We start from the raw sequence: 13,737 nt of genomic DNA on the forward strand, positions 1-13,737 counted from the left end.
TAGAGCAAACAATGATGCTTCAGCTATTCAGAGCTGTGATCATGAGGAATGCAACATGTCCACTTAAACATAGTAATATCCATTCTATTGAAATTAAAATTGAAAACTGAATGTAACATGCTGACACTGACCTGAAAGACAAGTTCATAAATTCATAATTTGTCAGATTTTTAAAGAAACATTAGTCTAAAGGTTCTTTTTCTCCTGCCTGAAAACCAATTAAATGCTATTTAGTTTTAGAAATAAAAAAATCTGAGGTTAAATGAAGGGGTTTTTGCTTCATTGTGCTAATATCTATTTACATGTTAGATAGACACTGGCTGTACTCATTTGGACACAAAATGTTATTTAGTGCAACTTTCTCAGCTCTACTGGGGCGGTGAGATGGAGAGTCGAAAAAGAGGAGTAAAGACAAGCAAGGGTAAGAAGCTGTAGCTAGTGCTTTTTTTTTTTGCCCCTCTGGCTTTGAACACCCAGCGGTTCATGCCTCCACCGGACATTCAGCTGACAATAAACACCTTTGATGCTGACTGCTGTTGGGCTGTAAAGTTCCTACTAAACCCCTACGGTCTGGGTGTTGGGGAACACATCCAAGCCGACCGCCTCAGATCCCTCATGACTTAATTAGTGCTCTCTGATTCTCCGCATTAGTTTACTGTATAGGAACAACTTTTATCCTTAACTGTAATCAGCTTGCCCAGAAGAATAGAACACAATAAGAAGCCTGTTTGAAGTTTTCTTTGTGTTATCTCTAGCACTTCAACAAAAGCCCAGTGCAGCTTGCCGAGAGTATAATCTTGGGCCAGTAGGCAGCCCAGTTGTTGAAAACCTGCACTGTTGCACATGCCACCTGCAGTTCCTTTTCCCCAGACTAAGCTTGGAAAAGCAATTGTTTTTATTATGCCTTAATCATAAAACGAGTGTTCTCAAGCTCAGGGGCTGATTAGTTCCTAAAGGATGTGTTTTTGTGGATAGGTAATCATAGCCCATCACACACACACACACACACACGCACACAGACAAAAATCGATTTTCTTAAATTATTTAAGAACTCAAGCAGCCTGCCTACCAGTCTCATGAAAGTTTCCTCCCCTGATTAAAGGAATTATTCCTAAAGTGAATAAATTCAGCCATTTATTACCATTTGCCCTCCTCGCCCACTGAAGAAAGATTTTTTTGTGTGTGATGAATTCTTGAGGTGTCATTAATATGCATAATCAAGCAAAGCTGGACATTAGTCTAGCCTTTTAGGTCTGCTATCAAGAGATGACCATGACAGACTGCAGCGCTATAATATAATATTATAAAATATTCTGCTCCCACTGATGATCAAGGTGACCGCTAATTTGATGGCAGTCCTCTTCATCTGTCCTAGCCAGTGCAATTATGACATTTGCTTGGAGTGTCTGAATGTAAAATTATTTATTCCATGTGAAAAGGGCAGTAACTCAGTCTTTTTACACTGACGACCTTTCTGAAAAATAAGCTGGTGGTTTTTGCGCAGAGAGAAATCTGTCTTCTTCTTTTTTTTTATTACAGATTACACAACCTGTTAATGAGAAATCAGATTCTGTTTTGTTTTGGGGAGTTTAAATTAAGAATCTATGAGATTTGTCCTTTAGGTTCTTTTTTCCCTGCATCCTCCAAACACAATAACTCCAGCACCAGTGTGGCAAGTCAGCCAAAGTTAGTGATGGTGTCTTTATTCTAAAATGGTTCTTTTATCGGGCTGTCCCTCTACCCATGTGGGCTAATGATGGCCTCTATTTATGGTACAACTGCGCCATCTAGTGTCAAAAACCAAATTTTTATACTTTTCTTTTTAAGTAGACGTACAACACTGATGAGCAACTCCTTTATGGATTGTTTGGAGATGATAGCCTTTCTTAATGTTCTACAGTAAACACTGTCAATCAATGCAAGGAAGCAATTAGCTGTTCTTTTTGTACAGGAACCAGCAACAATCAAACAGTCTGTGGAAAACATGCAAAGATGTTTATACACCGATCAGGCGTAATATTAGGACCACCTGCCTAACACCTGGCTGGTTCCCCCTATTGCTGCCAAAACAGCTCTGACCCATCAAGGCATGGACTCTGAAGGACAGCTGAAGGTGTCCTGTGGTGTCTGGCACAAAGATCTTAGCAGCAGATCCTTTAATTCCTATAAGTTGCTGTTCCTGTAAGTGGAGCCTGCATGGATCGGATTTGCTTGTCCAGCTCATCCCACAGATGCTCGATTGGATCGAGATGTGGGGAAACTGGAAGCCGAGTCAACATCTCAAACTAATTGCTGTGTAGGCTACACATCCTATAGCATTAAAAAAAATATAAAACACAAAGAAATAAAGCAAAATGAAAACAAATAAGAACAAAAAAACGGTCCCTGTGAGCTAACATTTGACAACAGCGGGATGGAAAAACTAAACTTCCATTTAACAGAAAGAGTTCTTTGAGCTCAGATTGTCCCCAGTCTATGGGCAGCACACAGAGCATTGAGTCTTTTTGAGTATGATGCTAAAGGCTTGGCACACTAGTTTTGGGCAGTTTCTCACAATCTTCTTTGCAGAATCTCTTGAGCTCCATCCCGAATGATGAGGAACATCTGTGCACATCCGTTTTCAGATATGTCTACCACTCAAGTATGTTCACAGAGTGGGCCTGAAGCTGCTCCTTTGTTATTTTGGCTTAGTGTCCTGCTGGAAGATGAAGCGTCACCTCAGTCTGAGGTCCAGAGAGATCTGGAGCAGGATATCTTCATGGATGCCTCTTTATGTTGCTGCATTCATTGTTGCCTCAATCCTGACTAGTTGCCTCAATCCCAGTTCCTGCTGCCAGAAAACATCCCCACATCATGATGTTGTCACCACCATGCTTCACTGCAGGGATGATATTGGGCAGGTTATGAACAGTGCCTGGTTTCCTCCAGGCATGACACTTGGCATTCAGACCAAAGACTCTAATCTTTGTTTCATCAGTCCAAAGAATTTTGTTTCTCATGGTAGGAGAGTCCTTCAGGTGCCTTTTGGAAAACTAGTTTTACTGAGAAGTGACTACTCTGTCTGGCCACTCTGCCATACGGGCGTGATATGTTGTATATGTAGCAGTCAGGTTGGTCGGGCTGTCAGCTCCAGGAAGAGTCCTGGTGAGTTCTAATTTCTTCAGTTTATGGATGATGGAGGCCACTGCGTTCACTGGGACCTTCAGTGCAGTAGAAACTTTTCTGTACCCTTCCCTAGATCTGTGCCTTGATATAATTCCTTGGACTTCACGGCTTGGTTTATACTGTGACATGATCAGTCAGCTATGGGACCTTATATAAACAGGTGTGTGCCTTTCCAAATCATGTTCAATCAACTGGATTTACCACAGGTGGAGTTTTAGAAAAGTCTAGCAGATGATCAGTGGAAACAGATCAACTGAACACACCTGAACTAGCGTTTGAGTGTCCTGGCAACAACAATGCTTTATTTCTGTATAATATAGCATGTACCCTGACTGATCTGTGACCATGCAGTCCCATACATAACAAACTGAGACACAGTTTTGTTTTGTTTTTTAATGCATTTACAAGAATTTCAAGCAAACTTTTTTCATTTAGTCACTACAGGGTTGTGTGTAGAATTTTGAGGTAAAAATGAATTCAATCCATCTTGAATCAGGCTGCAACGTGACAAAATGTGGAACAAATGAAGCACTGTGGATACTTTCTGTTTAACAGCAGCAATTTTAACCCTCACAGGTGCAATATGGTGGAGAAAACCCCGAGGAGGTTAGTGTTAAAATGATGGAGCCGGTCATCCACAGACTCTGCTGTTATATTGGATATCATAGCAATGGCCTCCATAAATACAGTAGCGTGTTCATTGAAATGCCTCTTTTTGATAGTTTTCTGTCTGGCTCTGGTGACTGAGGTGATCAGCCCATCAAAGAAAACACAAAAATGATTAGACAGGGCGTCATTCACCACAACATTAATAAAAGTAATACTAAGGTCATCACCATGAAATTATCATAACTGAATCAAAAGTACGTTTTTACAAAAACCTGTCCACCAACGAAACCAAAAAAAAGTTTTCCCTGAAGGACACCTCCGGCACTCCAGGTTTGATTTACAGTCGTTGTCTTAAAGATCAAAGAGATGACACCACATTATTGTATTTTTCCTCAGATTACCAAAATGATGCAGGAACAAAAATCTTATAGGTTCTCCCACTAATTAATCTAATACTCTCAGATTTTAATACTTAAAATAGGTAATGTTTTAAAAGAAAAGAAAGAGAGAAAAAAGAATAACAAACAATAAAAGTGTGGTTTTAGTGTACTGCAAAAGAGGCCAGTCTGTACTCAAATAGAAATCATATGATGCTATTTATATTTACTGCCTGAAATGTCCACCATTGACAGCAGATCGTTTCTGTTGAAGTTTCTGTGGATGTTATTCCACCTTACATCCAACAGAGGGAGCCACTGTGCTCTGTTTGAGAATTGTCCACCGAATCACCAGGTATGTGCTATCATATGCTTGGACAACTAAATGCTGGAGGTGTGTGATTGTGACGAAGTAGCTGCAGACGACTGCGCTGCAGTCAGATTTCCTCTATTTTATTTATTGGTACAGGCAGTAAATAAAAACACATATCTTTATCTTTCTTATACGAATACTTAAAGTATACCTATAGTACATATAGGTGTCAAACTCTGGCCCGCGGGCCAAATTTGGCCCACAGCCTAATTACATTTGGCCCGCGAAGCCATACCAAATTATTATTAGAGCTGGCCTACTGGTATTATACAGCTAATATATATATTGTTTAGTATTAAGCTTTTCTTGTCCCATATTCAGTTTTTCAGCAAAACTTGTTTGAATTTTGGCCCACTGTGTATTTGAGTTTGACACCCCTGCTATAGTAGGTTTACTCAATTAAGTTCTGGAGCGATCTAAAAAACAATCCTGATTTACCATTAAAAGAGAAAAAAAACAGATTTTGAACTGCAGTAATTATGATTGCTTTGTGGATTTGATTGAGCAACATGCTCTCTTTGTTCACCAGAGGCACTGAATATTTGAATGGAAGAAATTTTTCACAAGTCATAGCAGGAAGAACGGGACTAATTATGAAGATTAATTATGGCTTCACTTCCAAACTTTCTCAGAACTGTGGCTTACAGAGCATGAAAGCGATCGTTGCGCACAAACAGACATATTCAGCCCTGAAAACATGGCAGCGAACTCACGTTATAAGTAGCAAACCCATAGTTGGATACCACGGGGTTGCAAATGTCAGTTTTTTGCCACCACGAAACTCTCATTAAAGAAAGTTAGTTGGTATGAATGTGTTTGTTTTATCATCTGAAAGTTGTTCATGTGGGATGAAAATTTTAGAATTAGGGCTATCTGGTGTTTCCAGAAGTGTTTTCAATATTGAACTTTAACTTTCCTAAATTGATATTAGGAAGATTTTTTGCACATTCATGAAAAATCACAATAAATCAAGATCAACACAGTGTCAACAGCAGTAAACCAAACCAACACTGTTAGACTTGCACTAGCCCGTTTTCCTGTAAACCTGGTTCTGCCTGATTAACCAGCTCAGCTGACACTTAGGCAAAGACAGAATATTGGATTTAATTTATCCACTATTTTTCTAAGAAATGAGACTACGCACTATTCATTTGCCCTGCTACACATTCATTCAGTCTTACAGATACCTGGAAGCTCTCCTGGAAAACTGGTCTCCCTTTGACTACTTTGTACTTCAAAAGTACAACAATGGTTTAGCAGATGGAGTCAAATTTAGATGCAACCTAACATTTGGACCTGTGGTGACATCTATGGTGGAGTTGTTTAAATTGCAGATAAGAATCGACAGCTTGAAACATTCTGCGAAGCGATAAACTCAAAGAAAGGGCAGACGCTGTGTGGGCATGGGCTGTAATGTATGCAGTTGCTACAAAAACATGTGAAAACAGGGCAAGGCACAAGAATCAGATATTTATATCGTTTTTTTTCTCTCTTTTTCACTACCTGAGTTGCCCAGTACTTGTCCCAACAGCAACAAAGAATGCTTCATATGAAGGCATGCAAAAACAAATTCCAAAACTTCAGGCAGACCGTTCCAGAAAAGAAGTGAGTCCCTCTGTGCTCTTGTGGAAGTTTACAGTTGCACACCCTGTACTACTAAAAACTGCAGACGAAAGGAGTTTTCCTTATTCCAGATATGCTCTCTTACTTGTATTCTTTCAAGGCAAATACTCTTTCTCTTTGTAGTTAAGATGTCTACTGGCATGCTTCTCCATCTTCTGGCGTAGTATCCCCATCACTGAAAAGAGCTCTCCTTACACTGTAAACTTTCCAAACAAAGGCTTTCTCCTTGACCTGTCTGTGGAGGAGATTTCACAGACTTCACAGGTAATAATAGGTGGAAAAAAATATTCTTTAGTTTCATGTTAGTTATGAATTTCATACCTTTGCACTGAGGTATAACATAAAACACAGCATTCAGATTTCGTATTGTGCTTGTTAAATAAAATAATTCACAGTCAAAACACAATTTGCTTTCCTCGTGATTATACAGGTTTTTGGGGGGTAAAAATATGCCATCGGTACAAGGGCGCTGACACCATCAAATGTATTCTAAGAATTAAGACTAAATCAACAAAGCAAATTATTAATTACAATAATTAGTTTTTAATTGCTTTTTGTTACAAAATGATCAAATTTAGTTACAGGTGATATTTCTTTTCTCATTTTTATGCAGTATTCAAGGTGTCGTGTCAGGTTGCATCCATATCCACAGCATGTCTCCAAAGTAAACAGCCTGTAGCATATTAACCCTCCTGCTGTCTTGAAGATATCCTCCTTTAATAATTTAATATTTAATAATAATTTGGAATGACACCAACTTATCTTGCTCTTCGCTTTTTTTCTGTCATTCACTTTAAAGATGGGGAAGCGCTCTGTTATGCACACATGGTGATGAACTTTGTGATTTGTGCCCATAGTTAAATATTCATTTGACAAATTCATTATCATAATCATGATAATCATATCAGCTGTGTGGATTGGAGAGACTTGGGGGGTAGTGTTTTGATGATTATGATGATGAACATAGAAGAACAAGTACAATATTCCACTTTATAAAATTAATTATATTACGCTTTTTTTCACTATTGCAAAAGTCTTTTTCTCTGGTTTTAATGTGCACCAGTGTTTTAAAGGGTAATTCAAGACGGGCTCGTACTAAATGATTTGTGAGTTTGTCAAAACATTCTGTAATAGAGCTCAAGTGAACAGACCATGAAATACCTTTTATATGATAAATTTATGAGATAAGAAGCGGGATTAAAAATTCTGGCTGAAGCAGCCGGGATAGCGTTGGGGTCTGTTGTCAGCAAATTAAAAATATGTGAAGAACTTGCAAGTCTTCCCTATAATTAAATGATACTCCAGGGATGCGGAGGATTTACGGAATATAAAACAGAGCAGAACGCTTTTTCTGGATCCTAACTGGGGTGTTCAGAGACATGGGATGGATTCCTGGCTCAATAAGATTAAAATGTGAAATGATAAAGCCAGTGGAGTCATCTGCTTAATTTGACAGAACAAATAAATAAGTAAAAGATGGGGTAAATAGCACAGTTGTTGCTGATTTGTCAGCTGCACATCCATTATGTGACTCTCCCTTTCCACCACATCCCAAAGGTGCTCAGTTGGATTGAAATCTGGACACTCTGGAGGCTGTTTGTGCAAAATGAACGCATTGTCATATTAAGAATCTAGTCTGAGATGATATGAGCTTTGTGACGCTGCATGTTATCCTACAGAAAGAAGCAATCAGACGATTTGTACAAAAACAAAAGACATCATCAGCAATAATGCTCAGTTGGTGCCAAGTAGTCCAAAATACTCCAAAAACATATCCCCCACAGTGACTCTACCATCGGAATTTTGCAGCAGAAATCAAGACTCATTAGACCAGAGAATGTTTCGCCAGTCTTCTATTGTCCTATACTGGTGAGCGCGTGGGATTTGTAGCTCATTTCCTGTTCTTAGCTGATGGAAGTGGCACCTGATGTGGTGTTCTGCTGCTGTAGCTATATCCTCTTCTGCATACCTCGGTTGTAACAACAGATCATTTGAGTTACTGTTGTCTAATATTCAGACAAGATCCCTGTGCCAACAACAGTCACTCCATATGCAAAGTCACTTGTATCACCTTTCTTCACTGATGCTCAGTTTGAACATGGTGCATTGAGTTGCTGTCTGTCTTGGCTAAACAGATGCTTGCATTTGCAGTTGAGCAGTATCTCTAATAAAGTGTCCACTTGTTATATACTCAAAAAAAACTGACAACAAAAAAAAAAGTTTGGGGCAACTGAGAAACTTTGAAAAAAAAGAAAAACTTTATTAATTTAACAAGCATACAAAACAACAAATCATTTTCTTCAAACTATCAATGCAGTTTCAGTGCAATTCCAAAATATACATTTTCAGCAGGGCATGTTAATCAAAGTTATTCACATCCAGACACAGCCATTTAAATAGTTCTTCTGATTATCATTTGACAATTGTCCTAGCCAGAGGAAGCTCACGAGTAATACCTTCTTGAGGTAAAACTGCACACATTCAGTCTTTAAATGTACAAAACAAAGCACTACACAATTAAATATTAAATACAGAAACAGAGACATAAGTACTACAGCACAAAACAAAACAAGCAGTTGTAAACAAATTTTGTAAACAAAAAAACCCCAAAGTAAGTATGTGGTGATAGATATTTGGTTTGTGGATATAATAAATACCTAGCTGATGCACTGTATGGTATCCACACAGACAGTATTTGGTGTGAAAGTGTGACAGACTGTCAGTTATAATTTTTAAAAGGTGATAGATGTGGAAAATACAGAAAAAGTTTCCTCGTTTATGGGTGTATTTCCACAACTAAAGGCTATAGCATAGACAAACAGAGGCCAGTTAAACATTTTAAAAAGCTGCTTCCTTTCTTCTCCTCTTCCTTCACCTAAAAAGTGGGACATTCAACATTTGCTCATTTTTTCCTTTTTTAAAATAATGTTCACCGGCAACACAGGAAGTTGTCAATCACCCACAGAAACATTGTTACTTTAAGACAGGATCATAGTATTAGCAGGGCACAGCAGTGAAACAATAACAAGAGCTTAAGGATGGCACTGTGAAAAAGAGGCTTTGAGTTGAGTCTGTTGTGAATGGAGGATTTTGTAGCTTGCTGAGTAAATGGCCTGGTCACTCAGTGATGACAGGTTAATATACAGCAACAGCCCAGAGGTTACAGTTTAACAGAGGTTCATTTCAGTAAGGCTAAAATATTCAATTTTGGGAGCTTTGTAGCACTGGTTTAAGCATCATTTCAAACAGCTCACAAATAAAAAGTCAAAGGCTTTTCTATAAATCAGGCGCCACATGAAGTAATTATCTTTCTAGACTAGGAGGCAACCTGTAAGTTAAACACTGATATGTCCCATGATTCTTTGGAGTTCACTTTTTCCATCTCCTCAGTTGCTACAGGTATGCTGCTACATAAAAAGTGAACAGTTGTGCAACAGAAACAGAGCTAGGACACTCGCACCCATTTGAGCTCATGTTTTCACGATCTTGCTTCATGATCGGCATGCTTTTTTTAAATTGTCACAAATGTAAGCATTTGTTTATATTGAGCTATTTATTGTTTGAGCTCTGGGTGAATACTCCACTCAGCTGCTCCACAGGCTTGTGTGAAAGCACAACCCATTCATAGGTTAGTAAGTTAGTAAGGAACACTGCTACAGTCAGACTCGGCTGGGTGTTAAACACTTAAATGCTGCTATCACAAGTGCAGCAAACACTATGTCAGCATCTCAAAATCCACCAATGACAGAAGAGCAGATTGTAAGGTAACCTAAATTAAATATGCCCTTTACGACCAAGGAACATAAATAGATACATCACTCTGTAATTGTGCTATTTCTTCAATATGAGGGATTCAAAAAGAACTCAAAGTTTCAGTTAGCGCCTTTTCATTAATTTGACAGCATCTGAGCATGTTAGCTTTGTGCCTGAATGGGCACCCCGATAACTTTTAAGCAAAAGTCGTGACAGTAATTTTTCCGGGTAGAAAAAATTTGTGTCACATTCGACATGGCGTAAATCTGAATGCATGCCTCTGCTGCATCTGTGCGAGTTGAGTATCTCACGAGTTGATCCCAATAAGACAGAAAAGCTCTTTTTTTTCTTTACGCGTCAATAGCTGCTGCCAATAATTCGACATATCACTCAAAATATTACAAACACACGTTTGTCTCTTTGTCAGTCCCCTTAGTATATCTTAATAAAACCTCGAGGAACATGAACGTAAAAGTCACCCATGTCTGAAGAACAGAATGGTGTCACTTTAACATTTTAATGTCCCATATCTGAAAAGGCCTCCAGAGATTAAAAGATTACCGTTATTAGAAGTTTTACTTATTACAGCACATTCAACATAAAGATAAGTGCTATTAAAAAAAAGGATATAGGTAAATTTCAGACCTCCTACCCAGAAAAATCTGATGGTGTTAATGGTGTGAAAAAGCAAAGCATTCACTGGTATGTACCATTAATTAATCACACCACACCCAACTTTTCATAAGGCTGATCAAAACAATGAGCTCTGAAAAGCAGAACACACTACATTATGGAGTGTAGCTGTCTGTTATTTTCAATTTAATTCAGCTGCATGTTTTTTTTTTTTGTTAAAATAATAGCACACAAATGTACAAAAATGAGAGAAAGACTGAAAAGAATGTGTGAATGTGCGTGTCTGTGCTTTTAACAGTGAAAAGTGATCAGGAAAGGCATGGTCACAGGTTAAAGGGTAATTAAAACACTCAATTACGAGCACCAAAAGCTTCCCCTGTACCGCTCTCTTTGGGTTTAAACCTTCCAGTATTTACAGCCACACCCCAAATCACTAATGTCAAGGCAGGTGTTCTCTGCCAGCTTATAGTGGAAAAACACCTGCTGTGACACCACTTTTTTTTTCCAGGTAGGGTCATAAGTGAACAATGGTTTAATCTTTCAGCCCACACAGAGTAGTACAGCAGGATTGCTGGTCCCATGTAACTGGGTGTTCATTTACCCTTTTGGTTCCTCTTCTTTTGTCTCATCCCAGCATGGATTATACACTTTTTTTCTTTTTTTAAATCTCCACCTCTCAAAAGCTGGCACTCCAGGTCTCTCACATTGTCCATATCCCACTCTACCTAATACACTCCTCCTCTGATGGGCTTTCTGATTCTTCATTCTCGCTGTCATCTAGCTCAGGAAGATCTCCCCAAAGGAGCAGATTAAGGCCTGCAGACACATGTGAAGGGGACTTATGAAGTCTTATGTACACATCTCATGGACTATGCAATTGCATAGCTTTTCAGTTTTATCAAAGGTGAATTTATACTGACCCGTTGAATCCAGTCTGTTGAGAGTAGAAACAGCATCGCTATTGAACATCCAGAAGTGGCCGTTGTTACAGGAGAGCAGGCAGGGTTTGCAGGGGGCTACAACGTGATAGCCCACAACATTTCCACTAAAAGAGGGAGGGAGCGAGGATAAAGAAGAAACGTGAGTCAGCTATTTGCTGGGGGCACTTCTGAAAAGTGCCAACACTACTAGTGAGTTTCCATTATCTAACACATGTTTGTGTTTGCCCTGCGTACAATAACAAAAGCCCATGAACACAAATGAAGCTCTATAAAGGTTCACTGTTTACTGTACTGTGCTGTAAATATGATTTAAAATTAATATGTGCAGACATAACTGGCAATGGCTTTAATATTTATTTAACTGACATTTTTAAGTAAAGACAAGTATTTTCCGGTATCATTTGATCACTTGTGCTAAAGTGTATAAATTGTAATGTTGCTTTTCAAGCACTACCTAATGTTTAGTATAGCAACAGGCTCAAAAATAAAATAATCAGCATATAAACTTACAGTTGACAGGCCCAACAATTTGTACAGATATGTGTACATATGCAACTACCTGTTTGGTGTCCTTCTTATGAATATCAACAGATTATGTTTCCAAAGTAAACACTGCAAAGACGAAAAGGAATAATATAATATAATATATACCATTTGAGACATGCGATGTCTCTCAGTTTGCATTTACAGCTTTCAGTGGAGTAGCAGCTGGCCACAAAGTCAACAGTTCTGCGGGGAGGGTTCGTGCAAGGAGACACAAACACACCCATTAAAGGACAAAAAAACAACAACACACACACTTATTTTATATTGTCATACAACAAACCCTATTAATTATAACGGCAGCTTGGCCAGAGCATTGTGTATCTCCTCCAATCGGTTAAGCAGACAGACATCACTTTGCCACAGTTTTGCCACTTGCCTTGGAAACCGACATAAACAAAAACTAGCAGCACTACTAAGAAAATTAGCTCTTACCTATTGGGAGGTATGTCAGTGGAAAACAGCTCGACCTCGGTGTCTGCAAGAAGCACTGCCTTCATGCCTCTCGTGCAGAGCAGGCTGTCACAAAATATGCAGTTCACCTGGGTCACACACTTGTTTTTAAAATTAGCGTTTGAAGTAGACATTGTTGTTTTGCTAAATGCGGACTTCGCCCTTTTTTTCACGTTCTTTCTGCCTCCGGACAGCAAACGCAGAAAGGGAAAAAAGAACCAGACACTGAGAATTCTCACTAACCGTTCACTTCGGTTTAATAAAGCTGTAAATTAACTTTGCAAGCGTCAACGCTAGCTCCAATGTCCTTGTGCAAACGTTAGCCTTTCCTAACGATATAACGGAAGGCAGCTAACGTTAGCTTGTGAAACGAACATACGAAGGGATATATATATATATATATATATTCTCGCGAAACCCGCTCTATATGTATAAAACAAGCTGTACTGTTAATTAATCCACGATATCGATGAACAACTGGCCTGTTTTCACGGCTTACTGGGCATCCATTCATGTACTTAACAGCTAACTAAATAGCTGTCAGCTTTGTTTACAACTTCCTGGTATTTAACGGGACTTCCTTAAACTATCTTTAAAAGACCCTATACGCTATTTTGATTGGATGTACACTTTATAGTAACCAACGCTATTGGTCAAATTCATTACGGATTCTGAATGCGATTGGGTAAAAATTCAACTTGACGAACCCTGATTCAAAATTCTGAAAAAAGCTGATTGGTGGACTTGAATGTCGTTCACGTGTGACCGTTTGACCAATCGTGGTGGAGTGGTAGGTATGAGGCGGGGTCGTAGTTTAGCCAGTGTAAAAGAAAAAGAAAGTTGACGTAGTAATAGGCTGAAGATGGAATGCATTTTAATATATGTATACAGGTATTCTGTTCTTATAAAAGCTGAATTTATGAAGGAATGTATGTATTTATTCACAACTAGCGTGTTACCGTTTAAGGGTTAGAATTTACATGCATTTACGCTAATGTTCATAGCTAAATAAAGCACGAGGCTCTCTTCAGCCACATTTGCAGTGACCTGCTCCTAAATAGGTGTTCCTCTACCAACACATTTAAACTAAGCTCACCTAGGCAAATAAATACCCGTCGGTCCTGCAGCATGCAAGCTAAAGGCTTGCTGTAGCAGATGTAGTTGTATGTACTCGTGAATGTGTGCATCCATGCCTGTCCTGCGCACTGGGGGCTGACCAGCAGCCAGCCCCTCCATCTCTCCACTTGGTTTCCTCTTTCGCACTTCA

General features: G+C 38.9%; 1 protein-coding gene across 1 annotated transcript; it reads right to left on the bottom strand.

The window, feature by feature from the left end:
- Nucleotides 1-8,382: 8,382 nt before the first annotated feature.
- On the bottom strand, nucleotides 8,383-13,222 carry LOC147330453 (protein FAM72A). Its single transcript, XM_086292000.1, has 4 exons — nucleotides 12,453-13,222; nucleotides 12,126-12,203; nucleotides 11,454-11,578; nucleotides 8,383-11,349 (listed from the first exon to the last, which is right to left on the bottom strand). Exons 1-4 carry the CDS (start codon nucleotides 12,602-12,604, stop codon nucleotides 11,255-11,257), a joined length of 450 nt encoding a protein of 149 aa, XP_086148126.1. The 5' UTR covers nucleotides 12,605-13,222; the 3' UTR covers nucleotides 8,383-11,254.
- Nucleotides 13,223-13,737: the final 515 nt, after the last annotated feature.

The sequence above is a fragment of the Aulonocara sp. 'chitande type north' Nkhata Bay genome, linkage group LG5 (assembly GCF_057382095.1).
Source record: "Aulonocara sp. 'chitande type north' Nkhata Bay isolate Kocher_YH1m ecotype deep benthic linkage group LG5, A_spYH_male_GT1.1, whole genome shotgun sequence".
In the NCBI taxonomy this organism is placed as follows: domain Eukaryota; kingdom Metazoa; phylum Chordata; class Actinopteri; order Cichliformes; family Cichlidae; genus Aulonocara; species Aulonocara sp. 'chitande type north' Nkhata Bay.